The sequence below is a fragment of the Anoplopoma fimbria genome, chromosome 16 (genome assembly GCF_027596085.1).
Source record: "Anoplopoma fimbria isolate UVic2021 breed Golden Eagle Sablefish chromosome 16, Afim_UVic_2022, whole genome shotgun sequence".
Taxonomy (NCBI): Eukaryota; Metazoa; Chordata; class Actinopteri; order Perciformes; family Anoplopomatidae; genus Anoplopoma; species Anoplopoma fimbria.
The window spans coordinates 21,671,085-21,694,877 of record NC_072464.1 but is presented as its reverse complement, the minus strand read 5'-3'; the positions used below and the strand labels follow the sequence as shown (position 1 = coordinate 21,694,877).

General features: G+C 37.3%; 7 protein-coding genes across 7 annotated transcripts; 4 read left to right on the top strand and 3 right to left on the bottom strand.

Moving 5' to 3' along the window:
- Nucleotides 1–1,990: 1,990 nt before the first annotated feature.
- On the top strand, nucleotides 1,991–2,764 carry LOC129104539 (gamma-crystallin M3-like). Its single transcript, XM_054615262.1, has 3 exons — nucleotides 1,991–2,052; nucleotides 2,150–2,392; nucleotides 2,486–2,764. Exons 1-3 carry the CDS (start codon nucleotides 2,020–2,022, stop codon nucleotides 2,762–2,764), a joined length of 555 nt encoding a protein of 184 aa, XP_054471237.1. The 5' UTR covers nucleotides 1,991–2,019.
- Nucleotides 2,765–5,346: 2,582 nt separating this feature from the next.
- On the top strand, nucleotides 5,347–6,144 carry LOC129104540 (gamma-crystallin M3-like). Its single transcript, XM_054615263.1, has 3 exons — nucleotides 5,347–5,402; nucleotides 5,540–5,782; nucleotides 5,869–6,144. The coding sequence occupies exons 1-3, from the start codon at nucleotides 5,373–5,375 to the stop codon at nucleotides 6,142–6,144; spliced, it is 549 nt and encodes a 182-aa protein (XP_054471238.1). The 5' UTR covers nucleotides 5,347–5,372.
- A 1,662-nt stretch (nucleotides 6,145–7,806) lies between these two features.
- Nucleotides 7,807–8,750, top strand: LOC129104537 (gamma-crystallin M3-like). Its single transcript, XM_054615260.1, has 3 exons — nucleotides 7,807–7,818; nucleotides 8,049–8,291; nucleotides 8,475–8,750. Exons 1-3 carry the CDS (start codon nucleotides 7,807–7,809, stop codon nucleotides 8,748–8,750), a joined length of 531 nt encoding a protein of 176 aa, XP_054471235.1.
- Nucleotides 8,751–12,283: 3,533 nt separating this feature from the next.
- LOC129104538 (gamma-crystallin M3-like) lies at nucleotides 12,284–13,030 on the top strand. Its single transcript, XM_054615261.1, has 3 exons — nucleotides 12,284–12,298; nucleotides 12,393–12,632; nucleotides 12,752–13,030. The coding sequence occupies exons 1-3, from the start codon at nucleotides 12,284–12,286 to the stop codon at nucleotides 13,028–13,030; spliced, it is 534 nt and encodes a 177-aa protein (XP_054471236.1).
- Nucleotides 13,031–16,455: 3,425 nt separating this feature from the next.
- LOC129104237 (gamma-crystallin M1-like) lies at nucleotides 16,456–17,218 on the bottom strand. The gene is made up of 3 exons (XM_054614813.1): nucleotides 17,198–17,218; nucleotides 16,835–17,086; nucleotides 16,456–16,731 (listed from the first exon to the last, which is right to left on the bottom strand). Exons 1-3 carry the CDS (start codon nucleotides 17,204–17,206, stop codon nucleotides 16,456–16,458), a joined length of 537 nt encoding a protein of 178 aa, XP_054470788.1. The 5' UTR covers nucleotides 17,207–17,218.
- A 2,746-nt stretch (nucleotides 17,219–19,964) lies between these two features.
- si:dkey-57a22.15 (uncharacterized protein LOC795575 homolog) lies at nucleotides 19,965–20,666 on the bottom strand. Its single transcript, XM_054614812.1, has 2 exons — nucleotides 20,397–20,666; nucleotides 19,965–20,237 (listed from the first exon to the last, which is right to left on the bottom strand). Exons 1-2 carry the CDS (start codon nucleotides 20,664–20,666, stop codon nucleotides 19,965–19,967), a joined length of 543 nt encoding a protein of 180 aa, XP_054470787.1.
- Nucleotides 20,667–22,705: 2,039 nt separating this feature from the next.
- On the bottom strand, nucleotides 22,706–23,562 carry LOC129105109 (gamma-crystallin M2-like). The gene is made up of 3 exons (XM_054616001.1): nucleotides 23,551–23,562; nucleotides 23,171–23,413; nucleotides 22,706–22,981 (listed from the first exon to the last, which is right to left on the bottom strand). Exons 1-3 carry the CDS (start codon nucleotides 23,557–23,559, stop codon nucleotides 22,706–22,708), a joined length of 528 nt encoding a protein of 175 aa, XP_054471976.1. The 5' UTR covers nucleotides 23,560–23,562.
- Nucleotides 23,563–23,793: the final 231 nt, after the last annotated feature.

Below are 23,793 nucleotides of genomic sequence, written 5' to 3'. Positions count from 1 at the left end.
AAATATTGTATTTAGTATTACACATTCCACTGTTTATAAATGAGGCATTTAAATTGTAAATTGCAAATGATAAGCTAACTAAACTAATAGTAGCCACTTAAGAAAGCTAATGTTTGTTGTTTATGCCACTCAACATACAATTACTTCTCTATTAATGCCTTGTTTTTCTATCAATATTACTTTTCATTGTATACAGCCATGACACCAAACGGCAACTTTGGTAAAAAAAACAAAAAACATCCAATCACTGTTTTCGTACACTGCTAGAAGAAAGTACAAGCTAATGAGTATCATTAAGTTACGTAAAACAATTAGCAGTTTAAATCAATTCACTCAAATTATGGTTTAATCTTCGATTTATTCAGCAATTATGGTGCAGGGTTTTGTTCTACAATAATGAAGCATTGTTAATTTGCTATTTCGTTCGCCTTTTTCTTCGTAGGAATGTTGGCTGAGGCTCATGTGGGTATTAAAGTATTTAGATTCATATCAGCCATACTAAACTGATGGAAAATACAAGATTGTCATTTGGAATAATTGAAATAGATGGCCATAACATAAACCTTTGGTATTATGAAAATAGTCAAGACACTCTTGTGTTTCTACAGTATGTTGAAGGAACATTGCAGATATTATCAACCATACATTTCCAGATCCACCAGCTCTTGATTATTTAAATTTAAACCTCTATGCAGTGTCATTTACACAAAATTATAGATTCTACTGTAGTCTGGAGTCAGGGCTCCTTACATTTTCTTAACAACAGTTAAAACAACAATATAACATACAATATTTATTTAAACTGATTTAAAAATATCTGAATAATTAACAATGCCTCATGAAGTAGTTGACATCTCCAATAATATCAGAATCATGCCAACACAATGTTCAAACAAAAAAATCACACTTTTAGCTGATCCTCAATAACAAATTAAGTATCCAAGCATATTCATACTGAATCCTACATTTACTGTATTTATTAAATCTTTGAATAAGTTTGATGAATTGTCTGTTTGCTGAATATTTTTCATTTTTCTCCTATACTTCAGCTCTAATGCCGGGTGAAGACTCCACAATAATTTTGTCTATAAAAGGTGCAATTAACGGGGTGCAAAATATTAATATAGCAGCAGATAACTATATTCTATGTAAAGATACAGTGAAGTATTGCCCATATGAGCAAATAATGAAGTCCCTCTCCCTCTGTGTGTGTTGTAATCAGAACTTCTCTTTGCTGAAGTAGCCGGGCCGGCCCTGCCGCTTAATACTGCGGTTGCAGCTGATTATGCCGGAAGAAATGTCACAGAAGCATAGCACCCATATGCCGGTTCCCCCTCACATATTGGCTCTGTCAGCTCTTTTACCATAGTTTCCATTGTTGGCGCTGTTTGTGCTGTTAGCACTGTTAGCTGCAAGCCTTGGACTCAGCTGTCACCATGTTGAAAGCCAATAGAAAAGCCCCCAATTTTGTATAAAGCACCTTCAAGATGGTCACATTGTCAGATAAGACAATTATATTCATAAATTCCTGCTTTGATTTGACCGAGGGACACAACAGACCACACATTGCCTTTCACAAGCTGCGTGATGTCACCAGGAAAGTTGCTAGGGACTGAGTTCCAATAACAAGAAATTTAACAAACAAGTGTTTCAGAGGCGTTACAATTGATACTGGCTTGATCTTCAGTCTGGTATAGCTTAAAGAAGAAAGACAACCTAACTGACTTCTTTTTTAACGTTTCCCTGAGAACCGCCAACATCATCCCTCTTCACCATGTTTTCAGTTCTGTGCTCCTATTGGTCAACGTGGCAACAAAGGGAATCTTTTTGTCAGAACCTCGTGAGGCACCTAAAAATGCACCTAACCTCTGCATTCTGTTGGCTTCAATAGTAAGTTGCTGAGTAATGGGGTTCTGAGGGGGAGGGGCTACTGACTCTTTACGTTTGGTCTGGTATAAAAGGAAAGGGTTAACACAGGTAGGCAAGCAGTTCAGTAGCAGCAGCACATCCACATCCAACATGAGCAACACCGGCATGAACATGAGGGGCAAGGTACTTGAAAAAAACATTTTTGTAATAAGCAAAAAATACTGTCACCATATTTACCTTACTGCTTTATTTCTAAATTTTACAATTCACTTTTTTTCAGATCATCTTCTACGAGGAGAAGAACTTCCAGGGTCGCTCCTACGAGTGCATGAGCGACTGCTCTGACATGACCTCCTACCTGAACAGGTGTCAGTCCTGCAGGGTTGAGAGCGGCTGCTTCATGGTCTACGACCGCACCAACTACATGGGAAACCAGTTCTTCATGAGGAGAGGAGAGTACTCCGACTACATGAGCATGATGGGCATGAGGGATTGCATCAAGTCTTGCCGTATGATCCCCATGGTAGGTTTAAAACAGACTGTAAAAGGTGATCTTTGAGTGATACCTTCCTATCTCTGAAATAATCAACATTTTTTTCTTGTTTCTTGAAAACAGCACAGAGGCCAGTTCAGGATGAAGATCTACGAGAGGGAGAACTTCGGTGGTCAGAGTCACGAGCTGATGGAGGACTGTGACAACATCCAGGACCGTTACCGCATGAACGAGTGCCAGTCCTGCCACGTGATGGACGGCCACTGGCTGATGTACGAGCAGCCCCAGTTCAGAGGCAAGATGATGTACCTGAGACCCGGAGAGCACAGGAACTTCAGGGACATGGGCATGAGCGGAATGAAGTTCATGAGCATGAAGCGCATCATGGATTCCTCCAACTAAATGTTCTCTAAATCAAATGCCATTAAATAAATAATGTCTGCACTTTAACTATTGCCTCACTGTCTCATTGAAATATTACAACAAAAGATATATTATGTCATTAAATCTGATATATTTTAACTTTTTAGACAGCAAGTACATTTTCACTTGATGTTTTCAATCTGATGAGAAATTGTTTTTTTCATTTTATTGTTAAACCCAACGAACAAGGGCACTTATCACTTCTCTTGAAGGATTAAAATTCTGGGTATATAACAATTTGAAATATTACAGGTTAAGGTAAATCTTAAATTGAACAATGAAATCAAAGTTTTTTTCTATTACATTTTCAAAGCAAGGTCCAACAATTGTACATTACATGCATTAACATATATACTAATAACAAGTGAATTTTCGAAATGAAAAGTAAGCTTTGTTATAAAGGATAATTCACAAGTTCTAGTAATGTTTAAAACCAAACTTGAGCTAGAGACCAACTTGCGATGGGATCACACCTCAACACACCGGCCCATCTTACTTCCCTGTATTGGCAGAATATTTGAGAAACTCAATAATAGGGAGACTTACAATATATATATATAAATATTACAATCAAAATACTGGAGGAAATTAGCTTTTTAAGAGATTATGAGATAAAATGTATGAGCCTAACAAATATGGGAAATGTTACCCCTAAGCAGGGACTAGTTGCTGGAGAAGATTTGGGGAACAAGTAGAAAACTAAACACACACATTCTTTACATGCCCAATATTGATACCCTAATGAGACATAGTTGAGAAAGAACCTCTGAAAAAGAAAGTATTTGGGGTATTAACTCACAAAGAAAGATAAAATCAGCGGACACGAATCTCTTTAAAAAATAGCTTGTGACGGCCATGAAGCAGGTGACAAGGACATGGATATACCAAAACTAAATTCATGGCTAACAACAATAGATTGTGGACATGAAATAAATGTACCATTAACACAGAGACCTCATAAGACAATGGAATAAGATTGAACCCCAAACTACCTCAATCCACCCCCCGTTCCCCATCACAATCCAAATACCACCTCTCCTACACGACCCCACAACTTTTATTTAGTTTATTTATAAATTTAACTTGTATGAAGTACAACAATGTGCAATGGCCTCTTAAGTAAACAAATGTCAGGAAGATGATGAAAGAAACATTTCAATAAATGACAGCACCAGTCTGTCCGTTTCATTTGAGTTTGGGTCCTTCCCTTGCTAGCTGCACTCCCAACCTGACCATATGATCTGACCATATTGGACCCAGCAGAACAATTATTTGGTCAGGAACTTTATGTGGTAACTTAGAACCATTTGTGTCTCCAGAATGGCCCCCGGGAATGGGTAAAGGCTTGTAGGAAACCAACCTTCCCTTTGGTTGTAAGCTACCAACCTTCCTTCCGGCTGGCAACCAACCAACCTTCCTTTCAGCCTGCTAGCAACCAGCCTTTCTTTTGGTCTGCTAGAAACCAGCCTTCACTCTGGCCTGTTGGCAACCAGCCTTCCTTCCAGCGTGTTAGAAACAAGCCTTTACTCCAGCCTTCTAGCAACCAGCCTTCGCTCCGGCCTCTTAGCAACCAACTTTCCTTCTGGCTTGCTTGAAACCAGCCTTCCTTCCGGTCAATTAGTCCTGGGTTCCTGAGCCGACCCTCTGGCCATCATTTTGAGGGGTCCTGTCTTTGTCGCTGGACTCCAGACTAGTTCTGCCTACAATGTCAACATCCAGAGTTCCCCTACTACCTGCACTCCCAACTGTGACAAGCACTTTCATTAATTAGCTAAATAACCTGCTAATTGGTGGTGCTGATGAATGCCAGTAGATTAAGTTTCCGAACCCTGAGTGGATATCTGTACAGCGTATGAAACGTAGAAGGTCCTTTGGACCTTATAAAACATCTGACCAGCAATCTAGCTAATGGTAGCCACTTGAGCTAGCTAATGTTAGCTAATGTTTGTTGTTAATGCCACATAGTAACAATTTTAGACATGAAATAACACTCTTGACAATGCTATGCTTATTGATTTTTAGGCCTACGTCTCACAAGTACCACTCTTGTAAAACACACCCAATCACTAAGCTTAAGCTAAAGATTACTTTACCAGTAATTTAGGTCAGTCAACTTAAATTTTGGTTAATTGTTAGATGGATTCAGCAATTATGATGCAATGTTCTGTTTAAAAGTGATGAGGCATTGTAAATTGAATGTTGGCTAAGGCTAATGTCAATATGTTTGGCATATTAACAATTACATGTCGTGGAACGTGACGAACTCTGCGAGAGAGTGCGTCCCATTGGTGACATTGGTTTTCGTTAACTATGATACACTTCAAGGGGTAAAACAATCAGTCGTCGTGCCCAATGCTGATTTCTGTGTTACCTGGTCAAAAGGTTGACATTTCTAAAGTCTTCGAGGGCCCAGTCATGTGATTATGCAACACAATGACACAGGCCTGTACAGTGCTCTATACCATGTTGCTGGGTCAGGGGTTTCAACAATGGGGGGCCACTGACTCTGTAGGGTTTGGTCGACTATAAAAGCTACGGTTAAACCAAGCAGGACAGCAGTAGCAACAGCAGCAGCTCATTCACAAGTATGACCACCACTGACATGAGCATGGGCAAGGTAAGCACCCGGATCATTTCAAACATAAAGCGCAAATATTGAACTTTAAAGAAAATAAACGGTAGACTTGCTAAATCAAATTATGTCCATGCTTTTACTGACAAACAAGTATAAATTTGTGCATCCCTTGTTTTCAGATCATCTTCTACGAGGATAGGAACTTCCAGGGTCGTTCCTATGAGTGCATGAGCGACTGCTCTGACATGTCCTCCTACCTGAACAGGTGTCACTCCTGCAGGGTTGAGAGCGGCTGCTTCATGGTCTACGACCGCAACAACTACATGGGAAACCAGTACTTCATGAGGAGAGGAGAGTACGCCGACTACATGAGCATGATGGGAATGAGTGGTGGCATCAAGTCTTGCCGTATGATCCCCATGGTAGGCATCAAACCGCATCCATCATACTATGATTCTACTTTGGGTTAGAACCACCAACAACCTTTATCTTTCTCTCCAAAAAACAGCACAGAGGCCAGTTCAGGATGAAGATCTACGAGAGGGAGAACTTCGTTGGTCAGAGTCACGAGCTGATGGATGACTGTGACAACATCCAGGACCGTTACCGCATGAACGAGTGCCAGTCCTGCCACGTGATGGACGGCCACTGGCTGATGTACGAGCAGCCCCACTACAGAGGCAAGATGATGTACCTGAGACCCGGAGAGCACAGGAGCTTCAAGGACATGGGCATGAGCGGAATGAGGTTCATGAGCATGAAGCGCATCATGGACATGTGCTAGACATTTTCATTTTTAAATAAAATATGAATGAAACAACAAAAACTTGAGCCTGTGACTTTCTATCCTTCTGTTTTACTAATGATTTCTAATGAAAATCAAAATATAAAGAGGTATCCAAACCAAGCATATAGACAACTTTGCATGAAATCCTTTTTCACTCAGATAATCACAAAAATTTAAATTAAGAATATATAATGATTACATAGACACTCATATTGGTAAAACGTACATTATCTGATAAACATTTAAGAGTAAAGAAAAACATTTTATATTTCTAAAATTCTGCATACAGATATTTTGCAACAGAAATTTATAAAAAAAAAGAAAACATTTGTTTAGCAAATCCCAATTAAGCAAATTACAATTCAATTTCCGAGCAATCTGAAATATTATTACAAATGATTTAGTTTGAGGAATAGGTTATAAAGCTGTACATATACAACTGGAAAACAGTATATATTGTATAATCTTTTTTCTACATACAATTTTGTGATATTCTGACCTATATGACACTTGTCTGTCGAAGCACTTTGTTTTTAAAAGGTGCTATATAAATAAAGTTATTATTATTATTATTATTGTCTTGTACGAATTTATGAAGTTTTCAGCCCTGGAACAGTTTGAGTGAGGCTCTATTTGATGCCATTCAATCTTCATTATTATTATTTATCATAATTATTGTATTATTTTATTTCATTCATTAACCAGGCCAAAGTATCATTGTGAAATCTCTTTTCATGATAGACCTGTCCAAGAAGGCACCATAAAACATAATAAATACAATACAAACAACAGTTTACATGATATAAGGAGTATAAACCATATCCAGATAAGAGTCTCTCACTAAAATAAAGTACAAACAATACATTTCGATGTACAGTATAGTTCACTATGTACTGGGTGTCCGTCTTTGTAGTAAAGTATAAATATGATACCCAATACTACACTCAAATTATTCCACCACATAATACACAAAGTATATTGAATTGCATTGCAAATGATGCATGCATTGCACAAATGTCAATTACTGTACTTATGTAAACAGTTGATAACAACATGCATTGGTTAGGTGTGTACAAATAATTCCAAATATAAAATCAAGCAGATAACATGTTGTAAAAACATAATGAAGGTTACCATAAATCAAACAGGTATTCTCTGCATCCTTTATAGAATTCATGTGCACATTCAAAATAGCCCCAGCACATTTGTATGAGCACTTGAGATCGTTGACTTTTAACGTAACATTAATGTTTAAAACTTTTCTTAGTGTCCGTCCAGCATTTCCATTTGTAGTAACATAAAAAATCAAAACAATACCTTAAAGATGATTCAGACTTTCAATCTTCCACCCCCCCCCCCCCCAGTTTGTTACTTCTAAATAAAAAAATTAAAAAAAGAGTTGAATCTTACTAAAAGTCAAAGTAATCACAAATTTAAACCACAGATACAGAAGCCATTTGATCTAGAATGATAGAGCCTGTGAGTGGATGCATAATAACCCGTTCCCATCAGCATTACACAAACAGAGGGTCCAACATCGCATGCTGCTGACTCGTGGCTTCTACACAATGGTGCCATTGATTGTTTGGATGCCACGGTAGGTATAAAGGCTTGAATCCAGGATAGGATTGCTATAGCATCACACTATCTACAGCCACCATGCACGGCAAGGTGAGTCTCTCCTGGATATTCTGCTAGAACTTTTACTCTTATTAATTTTCATTCAGTCTTTGCTCTGCTGTATTTACATGTTGTACAGTATATATATTATATGTTTGGCGCTGTTACCTCGCTAAGATAATTATTACTTCATGATATCTGTTTACATCAGGGTTGTTATTGGTACCCATCTATTCCAATGTGTGATAATGAACTTTGGATACCGCTTTGTCGGATTTTAGATCATCTTCTACGAGGACAAGAACTTCCAGGGTCGCTCCTATGAGACCAGCAGCGACTGCGCTGACATGGCCTCCCACCTGAGCAGGTGTCACTCCTGCAAGGTGGAGTGCGGCTGCTTCATGGTCTACGACCGCCCCAACTACATGGGTCAGCAGCACTTCCTGAGGAGAGGAGAGTACTCCGACTACCAGCGCATGATGGGTTTCGGTGACTGCATCAGGTCCTGCCGTAACATCCCCATGGTATGACGATCAAGAAATACTGCATACATTACATTACATTACATTACATTACAGTCATTTAAGACGCATCCCCATGAAGTGTATTCAACATAGGTATTCAAGAGAACTACTAGTCACCATACCTCAAATGACTTCTAGTTGGAAGTTTCCTTCAAAATGATTCATCTCTATTTACTCTTACAGCACAAGGGCTCCTACAGAGTGAGGCTCTACGAGAGGGAGAACTTCGGTGGTCAGAGTCACGAGCTGATGGAGGACTGTGACAACATCCAGGACCGTTACCACATGTCCGAGTGCCAGTCCTGCAACGTGATGGACGGCCACTGGCTGATGTATGAGCAGCCCCAGTACAGAGGCAAGATGATGTACCTGAGACCCGGAGAGCACAAGAGCTTCAGGGACATGGGATACGATGGAATGAGATTCAGCTCCATCAGACGCATCACTGACTCCTGTTAACTTTACAAATTGATGTTTTAAAACAAAGCTCAAAAATAAAAGATGATCCATATTTAACACGGTACACGTCTTTGTTGTTGGTTATCTATACATTTGATTTAATTGTGTTTATTGCATAATTTGAATGCAAAATTTGAATAGAAAAAGAGATATATAGTTGTTGCTGTTGATTGATTGATTCTGTCATTGATTGGTTCAACCTCATATCATAGCCTAAAGAAGTTCTTGCACATTCATAAATATCATTTAGAATATATAATGGTTTATCAGAAGACATACATGGAAATGCCTCTATTTCTCTTCTGTAAATTAAAGTTACAGGAAAAGTATAAAGTATAGGTACCAAGAAATTAATTTTAAAAATAAAGATTCATTTGTGGTAGCGATAGTAAAAAAAGAAGTTGATTTAAAGATTAGCTTCGAGTATAATAGGAAAGGTTAAAGAAGTTAAAGTTATTTTTCCGAGGAATTTTCACAAATTGTGTGCTTTTACTACTATTAATACTATTTGGCTTATTCAGATGTTAAAGGCACAATCCATAAATGGTGTGCAGCAGATATTCCCAAGAAAAGCCCATGAAAATGTTACCGAAAGGGGACAATAAAGCATATATATTGTATTATTATCCACCACCTCTTCTATGAGTGGTTTGAGCAATTAAGTAATCTTCCAGCCCGTTTACCTGGCATGCTGCACCCAGCTAATTTCAACAAGTTCTCATTTGAACTCATCACATACTGTCGCTTTGTCGGACCAATTGGAGTCCCTTTCTAACGTATTGGGTAGCCCTGCGCACATTCTCCATAAACATGTGGTTAACGTTGTGAATTTAAACAAAAACACTTGCTTGGATTTAGGCAACAAAACCACTTAGGATAGTATGGAGAACACGTTGCATCACTAACGTCAATTCAAAATAACTCACCAATTATTTTAGGACATGAACATGTATCTACTGATTCAAAGTCCTGTGTTTGTTTGAACCATAAGCCCTGGGTTGAGTTTTCTTTTGTGGTCTTTATAATATGTATTATAATATATCATCATCTACTCTTTTGGTTTTCCCCTCACTGCATTGCATTGCAACCACCACTGATTTACAGACTACAGATTAAATCATTGTGTTGTTTTTGTCCCAATTCCAAATAGTAAGTGACAATAAATCTTGTGCTCTCTCCTTCTTTGTCCAGCTCACTGAACATGCACTCTAAACAATTTCACCGTAAATAAACTGGCAATAGAAGCCAGTAATGTTTTTTCACGGTGCAGCTACTGTAATTTATATTAACGGTATTTTATCGTATATTGGATTGCACTATGTGTTAGTAGAATAACTGGATTTTTTTCAGGAATTTACAGTATATACCAGCTTTTTACCTTTATTTACAGAGGGTTGTACAATCTGCTACTTCAGCATTTAATTCCCCAAAACAAAAACAAAAAAAGTAGAAAACACTAGATTTCATATACAATAAAATATTGCTGTAGTTTATTACATATCCTCAATCATTAATACAGCTGAATTTGTAAGACAAATAATATTAGGAACATTTAATTAATTCATGTGAAGGATGAATATTAAACTGTATTACACTTATTATGAAAAACTGTAAGATACTGTTGTAAATTTAGAGCAATTAATTACAGTGTGGGCTGTGACGATAACAATGAATCTTTAATGCTAATTTGTTGAATGTTCAAAAAAAATGTATCTGCCCAAGATGCATGAAGTGCGTAATTGAAATATAGCCTAGAATACTATACAGACTTATCAGGTTATAATGTGTATGTTTTAAATGAACATTTTTATAACAGAGAGAAAAAATGTAACCCTTACCAGAGTACTTTGTCAACATATGGATGTATGTTCTTTGCATATTGCTACATAAGTGAAGGGAAATCTTGTTGTATCTGTGACAAAAAGGTAAAGTTGGTTACAAACATTTGTCAATGCAAGACTGTTCTGGGTCTACTTTGTTGGTTGTTATTAAAGGGATGAACACCCAAAAATTAATTTGTGTATCAGTTGAAGGTCTGAGTACATTATTATTTCTTTTATAAAAAAACAGAATGAGATACTGTATGTGATCAATTCTATGCCAGATTTGAGAAGACAAAGAAATGTTCATTTTAATGTATTACATTTCAGTTATTTGTGTGAATGAAACGTAAACATACATCTGTAATTTTTTGAAGATTATGTTTAACATTAAATAAAAGAATGCTGTATAGTATTTGAATCATGAAATTCATTGTCATCAATCACTAGTCATATTCAAATAGAATACATTGTAAAGTACTATTATTCTAATAATGAAGTGGTAGATTAGATATAATAGATAAAACGAACAGTAAACATATTCAAAATAAACTAATTATAAATAAACTAAATAAAAAGTACATACAGTTAAACACTCATAAAGTTCTACCACTTTCCTTAACTTAAATATTGAATATAATGGTTCTCACATAAACACATAAATGAACATCTTAATATACAAAATAAAAACAAAACATAAATGAACTACAAAATACTTTATATACTTATATTTGGAAATATATTTTAAAAAAAACGTATTTCCTGGTGGATTATAGTGACTGTTTGTAATCTGTTATGGTTTAATCTTAGAAATCAAATAAATGTTTCATGTGGTTCTAATGTTCTTGTTTTTAGATATTGTTGTAAGAATTTTCTTCACAGACACACAGAGTCGTTGGAGTCAAGTTTAGTAAGCTTTAATATCTTGCAGCAAGGAGACAAGTCAGCACAGCAGTACAAAGTTGTCTACTTTTTACATCTAAGCACACACTCTTTAAAGGCATTTCTGAAGGTTACATAAAGGAGCCTCCCTACATCTGCTGAGAACTCCACGCCTCCTGATAGTCTCACAAATATATTAGTGAGACTGGTGTGTGAGTGTTTGCAGCAATAGTCACTTCATGAGATTAAGTTAACCTTGAAGAACAGGAGACATGAGCGCACACAGTGTTCTTTTCTCAAGAGATAATAAGTTGTTCACACACAACATGATTTTCATGACAGATATGAAGGCGTACATACATTTTTAATTAATTAAATTCATTCAATCAACATGTTTTTTATTTTATTTTTTATTCTGCTTCAGCAAGTTGTGTATTTGTTCATTGTTAACAATTTTGTTTTTGTTGAGGAAAAAAAATCCTCTTGTGTTTTTTTTTACCCATTAAAAACATTAGATCAGAGGCTACATATTTAATGAGCCCTTCAAAAAAAGGTAACTGTTTTTTTGGAAAACACGTCCTCTTTTGTTCAGCAGCAGAGACAATGCAATGCGGGGCCTCCTCTCACAAATGCAACCACCGCACATCACCATCTGGTGAAGGTCACTTTGAATTGAACTGTACACGGGGGCCTCTGCACCGTGCTGCTCTGTCAGGAATTTGAACAATGGGGTCATGTAACGTTTGGGTGCGAGTTCAGGTATAAAAGCCACAGGGGGACATCCAGAAAATTGTGCAGTCACTTTGAGCCAAAACAGTAGTACCTGTAGCCATGACCATGGGCAAGGTGTGTACAGCTTTTACAGTTTAACAGTTTTAATCTAATTAAAAAACATTTATAGAATCTGTACAGTGTTATAATTGTGGTTCCTTTTTTTCAGATCATCTTCTACGAGGACAGGAACTTCCAGGGTCGTTCCTATGAGACCAGCAGCGACTGCCCTGACATGTCCTCCTACCTGAGCAGGTGTCACTCCTGCAAGGTTGAGAGCGGCTGCTTCATGGTCTACGACCGCAACAACTTCATGGGAAACCAGTACTTTGTCAGGAGGGGAGAGTACTCCGACCACCAGAACATGGGCATGAGCGATTGCATCAAGTCTTGCCGCATGATCCCCATGGTAACTCATTATTTCCCTTTTGATTTCAAATTACACATTTAACCTTATTACGATACTTGAAGGAGGATTTCACTGCCTAGTGTTCACTTCAAGTACCTTTCCGTCCCTTCAAATTACAGCACAGAGGCCAGTTCAGGATGAAGATCTACGAGAAGGAGAACTTCGGTGGTCAGAGTCACGAGCTGATGGACGACTGCGACAACATGATGGACCGTTACCGCATGAACGACTGCCAGTCCTGCAACGTGATGGACGGCCACTGGCTGATGTACGAGCAGCCCCAGTACAGAGGCAAGATGATGTACCTGAGACCCGGAGAGCACAGGAACTTCAGGGACATGGGCATGAGCGGAATGAAGTTCATGAGCATGAAGCGCATCATGGATTCCTGTTATTAGAGCATGAAAGTATAAAAGCAAGATTTTCAAATAAAATCCAATGATTCTCTTTTAAATGAATTCTTCCGTTACTTTTTATTGAGTGGTCTGAAAGTCATACAACAAATTACAACCTAAACTCATAGTAGAGAGGCTGACACACATAGGCTAAAACTATACACTAAAATAATAAATATTAAAACAATGTTTGTAGGTTTTAGGGTCTCTACATTGCACACAATCAGAAGGCAGCACTGTTTTTTTAAGTTTGTTGGGTTGAGCAAAATTATGATACCATTATTTCATATTTAGTACATATTTTTGATATATTAAATATTATCTATGTATATACACAGATCAAAAAGGATACTGATGCTGCTGTTAGGGGGTTCTGTTTCATCCTTCATTATTTACTTCAAGAGGAAAAAAGCAGACATGTTTTGTTATCAATAATAGATACAGTTGGAATTGTATTTAAAAGGATACATGTTAGCAAGGAGAATTCATTTATATAAAATACACTAGTATTTATCATTGATAAGTGCACCATCAATGGCACATAGTGCTTTCTCTTTGTAGTAACTTAAAACATTTAATTTGATGAAAGATCAATACACATAAAACAAAATGTAGGTGGTGGACTTTACACATAGTTTAGAAAATTAGGGAAAAAAGAAAAAACGTGTTTTTCTCCATTTGACTCTCAACAAAGAATATTAATATCTTGCAAATAACATTTTGTTCATGTCCATCACACTATTTAATATCTTATGAGACTGATCACACACGTTACTGTACTAATAATACAGTACAACTGCAAAGTATATATATCATAGTTAAATGTACTTAATCAGTGAATTATAGTAATATTATTTCACATCACGGCAAAGTGTTTCTATTTTCAATTAATGAAAAGCAGCATAGAATAAATAGCTAAGTAGTATTCGAATACTCTATATTTCCGTATGGTTCGAATCACTGGGTGTACATCATGCTGTAGATTATGTACTGCACAAAGTAATTCCTGTATGTTGTTTAAAAAGGAAAACATTTTCAGCTCTAAATTGTTTTTTTTCACAAATATATTATAAACTGGTTATGAGGTCGGTCAAGTTAAAACATACACATCTTTTGTGATTTGACCACTGTTCCAGTTTTTCAAAAAGGCTGACTTTCAAAACAATTGATCTGCATTACTTTGTTTGTATTCTAAGAGAAAGTACAAGAGCCACGCTCGCCCATCAGAGTCACATTGTGACACACAATGGGGAAAGGTACCCCATTTTTGTTTTGTTGGTAGTCTTTTTGTCATCCACCAGTGTTTAGTTTATGGAACAATAACTATTTTGTGGGAGACACAACAGCTTTCCAAACCATTTCTTTTGGTAAAACATAGCCACTGATGTTGGGGTTTTACAACATGTAATAATCTAAACTAACATGATATGTTCTGTAAAAATGTGAAAAAGTACAGCAATGACTGGGTGACCTTTGAGAACAGAAAATTCATAAATACTTTAATTATTAGCAAAACGTCATAGAGGTTATGAAAATACTGTTATAAAATATAAGAAAAACATTATCACTGATTTTACCACAGTGTTTCCCACTACATTTTTTTTTTACCATACTCAAACAGACTGGACTATTGTTTCCATTTATTACAGAATATACTTCTATGTATTACTTGTTCTAACATCAGAGAAAACTTATGTCACGATAGCTTATAAAAACCGAAAAGTTGGCATTGTACGTTTCTGCAAACCACAGATCAAGAACAAAGCAAGCAATGTAGCATGGTGACGACAATTATTGAAAGTTACGTGGTATGACAACTTATAAGTACGAAAATCAATTATCTAGATGAGTGGTGGATGGATCCAACAAACACATGACTTTCACCAAGGAGAAATCAGTCCGTGTCCTTTGTGAAACTAAAAGTCAAAGTTGAATTTCTGCTTATTTGGTAACGTTAAGATTGTTACATATTGCCACGTAAGAAAGTCTGTTAAGGGCACTTGTTATTTATATATGCCAGTTATGTTTAAACATTACATACCTAACCAGCCATATTACACGATTACAAGGCAGATATGAAACATTTTTGGTTCAGAAACGTCAACATACAATGCCATTTTTTCTGCTGACTGTGTTTCTTATATTTACTTGCTTGTCATTACTAAGAAATAAACTTGCTTGCAACCAGTAAAACTCCTGATTTAGGGGTGTATTTGTAAATTTGTTTATGTAGCACTTTGATAGACATCTTTTGGCTAACATTAGCTAACATGACTGATAATCATGAGTAACACTTAGCCAGACTACACAAAGTTACCTCTACAGGTAGTGAGAAATTAACTGTGATTTATCGATTTATATTATCAATGAGCAGCGTGGGTTAAAAGGACAGCAGCCACTTCACAATGTTATATATGCGTATATGAACTAAGTCGGCATCAAAATCTTACGTTTTCCTCAAATACAGAGTTTATCAGGTATTAATCATATAAAATAATAGCTATACACATAGTGGCCGTGTAGTTTCTGGTCAGCTTGCTAGATGCGAACAGCTTACTCTGCTCTCTGAGCTAACGGAGGGTTCTTTCTTGACATGAGAACATTACAAAGATTTGTGGGTAGAGTATTTTAGAAACCTTATTTGTTAAAATGATTTCCATCCCGACAACAATCAATAAATGAAATCCTCTCTACCTGCCTCACAAGCAGCTAGTGTAACGGCTGTGGGTACTAACAATAGATAGAATAAATGTTGTTGTTTACGTTCATAATGACAATTTACGGGGAGATGCTTTGGAGGAAGTGATACCAACTTAACAAATTTCTTGCTAGATTTAGTGACTTTTTCAGTCAGTGCTGCTTGCTACTTTCACTGGGAAAGATTCAGCAACACTAGGCCGGGTTTTAAGGTTCTATATTTTATTAAATCTAGCATACTATTGTTTTTTTTCTCCAGTGTTACTGACCCAAACTTAATGTCTGTAACTGACAGCTTTCAGCAACAGAAGCAAAAAGGTAACCATGATAGTGACATACGAAGTTATGTATTTAGCCAAACAGTTTTTTTAGGATTGATATTGAAGTATTGATATCTATGACCATTATTATTATAATATATTCATTTTTTGAATGATTTTTTCTTCTTTTCTGTGTAATTTAAAACTGTCTTGTATGTATTTAACTATTATTTTACTAGACTTTTTGAAGAGTTAATATATTTTTTTGATGTAATTAAGCTTTCCACAGGGTAAGAAAATATTGTTAACTTGAAATCAATGCTGTGCAAAGATTTTTTTTTGGTGGTGGGATTCAATAAGTTATTTCAACAGCTCAGGACAAACCACAAAAAAAGAAGCATGCTTGCTTGACACCACAGCTACAGTATGAATTACATGTCGTTTTTATTTACTGAAGTCAAATACAGAAGTCTAGCACATGTCAGTGATGCGCTTCATGCTCATGAACCTCATTCCGCTCATGCCCATGTCCCTGAAGCTCTTGTACTCTCCGGGTCTCAGGTACATCATCTTGCCTCTGTACTGGGGCTGCTCGTACATCAGCCAGTGGCCGTCCATCACGTGGCAGGACTGGCACTCGTTCATGCGGTAACGGTCCTGGATGTTGTCACAGTCGTCCATCAGCTCATTCATCTGACCACCGAAGTTCTCCCTCTCGTAGATCCTCATCCTGAACTGGCCTCTGTGCTGTAATGCAATACAGTAAAGATGTAAGTATGGGCACACATTCTACAACTAAAAAGTTTAAATGTATAAAATATGGAATGGATGTTTAGGCGAGGTCTCGTACAAAGGGGATCATCCTGCAGGATCTGATGTTGTCGAACATCATTCCCATGGTCATCATGCGCTGCATGTCGGAGTACTCGCCCCTCCTCATGAAGAACTGGTTTCCCATGTAGTTGTTACGCTCGTAGACCATGAAGCAGCCGCTCTCAACCCTGCAGGACTGGCACCTGCTCAGGTAGGAGGACATGTCGGAGCAGTCGCTCATGCACTCATAGGAGCGCCCCTGGAAGTTCTTCTCCTCGTAAAAGATAATCTGAAAATGGAGAACAGAGGGAAGATTGTGTTCAAGATAGTGTTCATATCAGCGTGTACCTTAAATTTTTATGTATTTTTTTTTGTGTGTGAAAACATAAGTAAACATTACCTTGCCCATGATGATGTTTTAGGTTGTTCCAAGTGGATGGTTCAGCTTGCTCTGCCAACTCCATGACTCCGGGGCCTTTTTATACAAAACCCCAGGGGCCGTGACGTGTTGTTATTCAAATGTACAAAGCTGATGAATTAGCAGTATGACTTTTGCTGAACGGGGTCTATAAAAGTGTGACAATGGTTTTCCATCCATACATTTCTGGCAGCCGTCATCTCCATTGTCTATTATAAGCATGAGCTTTGTTTGTGTTTCACTCTCAGTCAGAAGGTTCTCCACATATGGTCTGTTCACCACTGATGGAAAGAATGGACAGCGGGACACATCTGTGACAAACCTACGAGAACCCAGAACCTGCACAAATATTCAGTATAAAGAATTTAACTTACAGACTTTGTATTTTTGCAAAAAGTCCACTGATAACAAATCCTGTGCTGTAAATCAAAATAAGGCCTCTTCAGACCTAAATCCATAAAAAAAAAATGTAAAGGCTATTTAAAAACATTAGATGTTCTGTACCGCTATTTTTAAGATCAAAGCCTATAAACAAACAACACACAGCAATTAAACTGCTCATATTGTAGTATGTATAAACTGCACCTACCAAAACTAATGCACATTACTTCAAAAAAAATAGATAAAAACACAGAATGTGAAAACAGCAATGAATGAAAATAAATCATATTATACTATTGTTTGAAAGAAGCATTGAATTCTTATTACTCTTTGTTGAAAAGGCAAGTAGATACATTAATATAATAATATATTTATATAATATATATGTACAGAATTTTGTCTTTTATGCATATTTTCAATTCGTACATTAAAAAACTAAGTGTAATTGCCAGAAATTAAAAATAAAAAGAAACTTGAAATATTGCAAAAAGGTTTTTTGTTGTTTGGCTGAGGTGTAAAGTGTAAAAAAAATAAAAGCAAAATGGAAGAACACTAAATCATGACATATGTGACATAAACGTCCATTGAAGAAACGAAAACATCAGACGTGTGAAGTGATGAGGACACTGTAACCTTGCTCACATGGATACATGAAACACACATAAATGCCATATTGCCATCATGGTTGCCTCATTGTTTTCCTTCGTTTGGGGTTTGACTTTGAGCTCATATAAATACTTCATCTTGATGCACTCTCTTCTTCTGTAGTGGTTTAATGACAGGACTGACTGGAGAATTAGTGCCACCAACCATTTATCTCAATGCCCCCAACACCTAACATTCACATTACATAAGTGGATGGAAGTTGATTTCAATTATTTTACCAATTTTCTGGACATTTATTTTAAAATTGCAGCAAATTTTGATGGAAACTTGTGCAGGTTATCCATAATGATAAATCACTCAAATGCAAGTATTGAACGATAGGGGGTATACTGCCGAAGTTAAGCTATGAAATAATTGTTTTTTATGCTACCTGGGTCGATCTGAATGCATTACAACAAATGCATTGCAAAGTTTTTGTTGGTGGGAAGCCAGTGAGGGATCACAGACCATCATCTTTAGTTGGGAGGTTTGGATTAGGGTGGAGAAACCATAAACCAGCAGGTGGAAAGAAGTGGGTGGCATCAACATTTTTCTGAAAGACTGAAGTGTGCAGGGAATAGGCCAATTCAAATAGGGATGCAGTTAGCAAAAAAATGTAATTTACGTATTTTATGTGGTAGACCAAAATGTTAAATTCCCTTAAACTTGCGTCTACCACAGATCTTATATCAGGCATCTAACCATAAACCCATGCAAAAAAACAATTGGCTTCAAGATGTGGGAACCTAAAAAAATGCTGACTCATTTACGGGCTTTAGGACTCATTGCTGCAGCTCTCACTGAAAACCACTGGAATAACAATCTTTATTGTTGAATGTCATTGTTCTGTCTTTAGTTGGATGGACTGCCCTACCTTAATGTTTTTACTGTTCCTAAAACTATTTACACAGGTTACTATAATTAGGTATGTATATCTCTTTTTCCCCTTAACTCATTATGACTCCATCCCTAACAAAGAATGAGAGTTGTGAGTTGAACAATTTGCTTGAACCATGTTCTGTTGGTCCGTAACAGCCTGTAGAGGGCCTTCAGGGGGCAAATAACTATTATTATTATAATTTAAACAATTTTAGTGACATCACATTTGGTAAAGAGTCATAGTCAAGATTCACTTGATTTGGTATACTTACCAATAAATGACAATGTACCACTTCTACTTCATGATATGAGAAAAAACCTGCAGTATGTAAAAAATACTATAATTTTGAGGAATTTAATCAGCCTTTTTTTTGTTATTATTACCAATATAATATGGGGTACTGCAATGTATGCTAATTATGTAAGGATTTATAATAGTTTAGAATATTATGATATGAGTTATAATTCATATTCTACGGAGTACAACAGTGAACATAAGTGAGTTTAAATACTAAATGTCACAAAAGAAAAGATTTAACAAGTGTTGTCCACTTTAAATTGTAGTTTATTTGCTTTGGAGCGGCTGCAGTACAGTTATGACAGTTCACCCCTCTGGTTATAGTTAAGGAATAAACACAATAACAAGTACAATATCTGCAAACTACACAGTTAAAAAGTGTCGGCAGGCCTCTTATCGTCTTCATAAGGCTCCGTTTACTGACTCAGAATCACACTTTGACAAATCAATGAAAACACATTCACAAGGGAGATTAAAAATTCAACATCTTTAATAAACAAAGTGTTTGATATTTACAGCAAGGTTTTATTTTTTTTAGCCCAATGGCTAAAATTCGTTGACCCTCCTGAAGGAGCCGACGATGGCGCAGGTGGCGCACCAGTCGCGGTACCTCCTGTACTCCCCGGGTCTCAGGAAGTACTGTCTGCCTCGGTAGTTGGGGTACTCATAGAAGATCCAGAAGCCGTTCATAACATTACTGGAGTAGACATGGCGGTGGTGGAAACGGTCAGACACACAGGGACAGTCATCCATGAACTCCATCATGTGACCGCTGAAGTCGGGCTTCTCGTAGATGCGCAATCTGTAGGAGCCTCGATACTATGAGACCAAAGAAAAATATATCTCTTATGACTAATCAAGCTTTGCAAGATGGCAGAATCTTTACTATTTGTTAAATTGTCCTGAGATTCAAGTGATAACAAGCCCCTAAAGCATAAAAAGCAGTGGGAAAAATGGGAAATTTGGCGGCCTTCTTACCAGCGGTATCATCCTGCACGAGCGGATACAGCTACTGAAGCCCATCCACCTCTGGTAGTCGGGGTACTCTCCCCTCCTCATGAAGTACTGGTGGCCCATGAAGTTGGGTCGCTCATAGATCATGAAGCAGCCGCTCTCCACCCTGATGGAGTTGCAGCGGCTGAAGTACGAGTGAAGGTCCGTGCAGTCGTTGCTGCACTCATAGCTCCGACCCAGGAAGTTCTTGTCCTCGTAAAAGATAATCTGTGAGAGGATAAAAAGACTCAACATGAAACACACTGAGAGCAAACTGAAAAAATGTTGTTGTCATTTAACACTGAATGTGAGCAGAGAGAAAAAAACACAGCACTTACCTTCCCCATGGTCTCCGTTGGAGAGATTCCCCATGTTTTCATGGCTTTTTATACTACCTCTTGACAAACAAAGTATTGTTATTCAAATTCTCCCAGGGTTATAATTGAAGGCTACTGGCACATGTTTACCTTTTTGTTGGAGCACAACATTGGGTCAGAAATATGGATTTGTATTTGAAAAAATAAAAGGATAAATAATTAACGGGTTTGGTGTTTTTGACATGCATGGACAAAGGAAAAGACTAGTATGGTATCCACACGTCCAGTGGACAATGGCTGCAGAACAATATGGAACAGCCCTTTCGCATTAAATATGTTGCATAACAGAGCAGGAAGTTTTCCACTGTCCCTACCGCTCCACCTGAGCAACCCTACTGTATGCAAATAAGTAAGTGTACTCCATGCTGTTGGTCGGTATGCTGCTGTTACTGGATATAAATATTTTCTTAGTTTCTTCATTGTTATAATGTACTATAAACGTATCTTTTACCTGATGTACTAATACCACATTTACCCCCAGATTCAGGTGTAGAACAGTCTTGTGTCCTCTACTATCTGACAGTTTTGACTTAATGGACTACAATTCCCTTCATGTATCACAGCCGTGTTTGGCTTTTTGAAGACGCCCCCTTTAATGTTAATAATATAACACTGAAAAATGAGTATGTAGTCCTAATTTTGTATTCCAGATATAGAACAATTAATGCCTTTTATTGATTTTATGACATTTGTATTCTCCATAGGTTCTGTTTATTGTTTGTGTAATTATGTGTAATTATTCATTTACATCATGGAAAATCATGGTCAATATTTTGTGGTATAGAAATATATTTATAGACATCACAATTTGGTATCTGAGGATTATGCGTATCAAAAGGATAATGATCATTTAATTAACTTTATACCTGCAGAGACTATAAAGGATATGTAGCAAACTCTCTGTACAACGTTCCACCAGTATATAAAAACACACTTGTAATGTAGTATTAATTATGAAAATCTTATCTTATATTTATCCTCAAATGTAATTTAGTTTGTCACTGATGTTTGATCAATGTTTAATATAATTTAGTTGTAAAATGTTAGATATACTTTAAGCAAAACACATGAAATGTTTATCTGTGTTGTGCAGAAACTAAGTTTTGTGGGAATTAATACTTTTCCCAGAAACATTTTTTGTCCTTTGACTGTTACGCTACATTTTTGTTTCTATTTCTTAACATTGAGACAACCGTAAATTGAAACGGTATGATTCTCATAATTTATTGGTGTATTTATAAAATACATATTAAAGATCTGGTTGCTGCGTAATGTTATTTGACATTCATCATATAAATTGTCAATTTTTTTATTTTAGATTTGTTAAAACTATATGAGTGGGGTCTTTATTGTTTTCATGCTTTGCATTCACAAATATGCACATACACTATTTGTTATTTATAGCACCTGTTAACTGCTTTACCAGATCCATCCTGATCTTTTACTATTTATCTCATTGCATTTATGACATCCAGCTCACATGTTCATGTCACTCTCACTCTGTGCTGCTACTCTTTCTATGTTTTATGATCATATGGATAAATGCTGCCAGTATACAGACCAGTTAATCCCATCGGGGGGCACAGAATGGGAGAGGGCAACTCATGCATTGTTTGGTATTTTAGCCTACGCATAGAGGAGATTAAACTACAGCATAGAAGCTAAATAAAAGCTATGATGGATAAATAGTTTAGCCAGACAGTAGATTTTTGTCTCTACTGTAACAATCACTCACATTTTTACAAAATGTTATTAAAGCTTTGTAGAAATTATTAATTGCAATGTCAGTTCTGAGGCAACAAACCATTGCTGAAAACTGGAAAACACAGAAAACATCTTGAATGTTTTATGAAGCGGTTTATTTGGGAAAACAGACAGTTAAACTCGGGGTAAGATTCCTTGAAACGAAGCCGGACTTCAGTTCAAGTCGGTGATTCTTCTGAGGGATCCGACTCTCGGGCTGGCGCCTCCCCAGTCGCTGTACCTCCGGTACTCTCCGGGCCTCAGGTAGTACGCCTTGCCCTTGTAGTTGGGCTGGTCGTACATCAGCCAGTGGCCGTCCATCACGTTGCAGGAGTTGAAGTCGGACATGCTGAGGTGGTCCTGCACATTTGGGCAGTCATCCACCAGCTCGTGCATCTGGCCGGACATGTCGGAGCGCTCGTAAAGCCTCATCCTGTAGGAGCCTCGGTGCTGGCACAGGATGGAAAAATCACAATAATGTATTTCACTGGTGCTTTTAAGTGTCTCACTAGTCAGATACGTTACTACTGACTGAAAACTAGCATTTCACAGCAATAAAACAATAATTAAATTGGTTTATCAGGGTTATTTTTTGCAACATCTTTAAGCAAAATCTCCAGCAAAGTCTTAACGGCCTACCTGGGGGATCATACGGCAGGATCTGACGCAGTCGTTCATGCCGATCATGCGCTGGTTGTCGGAGTACTCTCCTCTCCTCAGGTAGTACTGGTTGCCCAAGTAGTTGGGCCTCTCATAGATCATGAAGCAGCCGCTCTCCACCCTGATGGAGTTGCACCTGTTGAAGTAGGAGTGGAGGTCGGCGCTGTCGCTGCTGCACTCATGAGAGTGCCCCTGGAAGTTTCTGTCCTCGTAAAATATGATCTGCAAAACCAACGTGCATACACTGATGAATATAGTTATTAAACACAGAGCCGTGGACGTCTAGCCGAGCAGAGGAACGGAAAGTTTAAAGAATTATTGAGTAAAATACAGTTGCATAGGAAAGTAGTTTTCCTTACCTTCCCCATGGTTATGTTGGCATCAGACTGTATTAGCCGTCAGTGATGTTCCCGAGCCAAGCCACTGTGCTTTATATAAAAAAAGAATGAAAGAAAGAAAGGGCAGCGGTGTGATTGCACAGCACAAAGTATTGTCATTCAAATATATCCATGATGATGGATCAGGGGAGGAGGGGGTCGATGGGAAAAATCTGTTTATGTATAGATGACTCTTGGTGTGTGATGAGTTATTGTTCTTTCCTC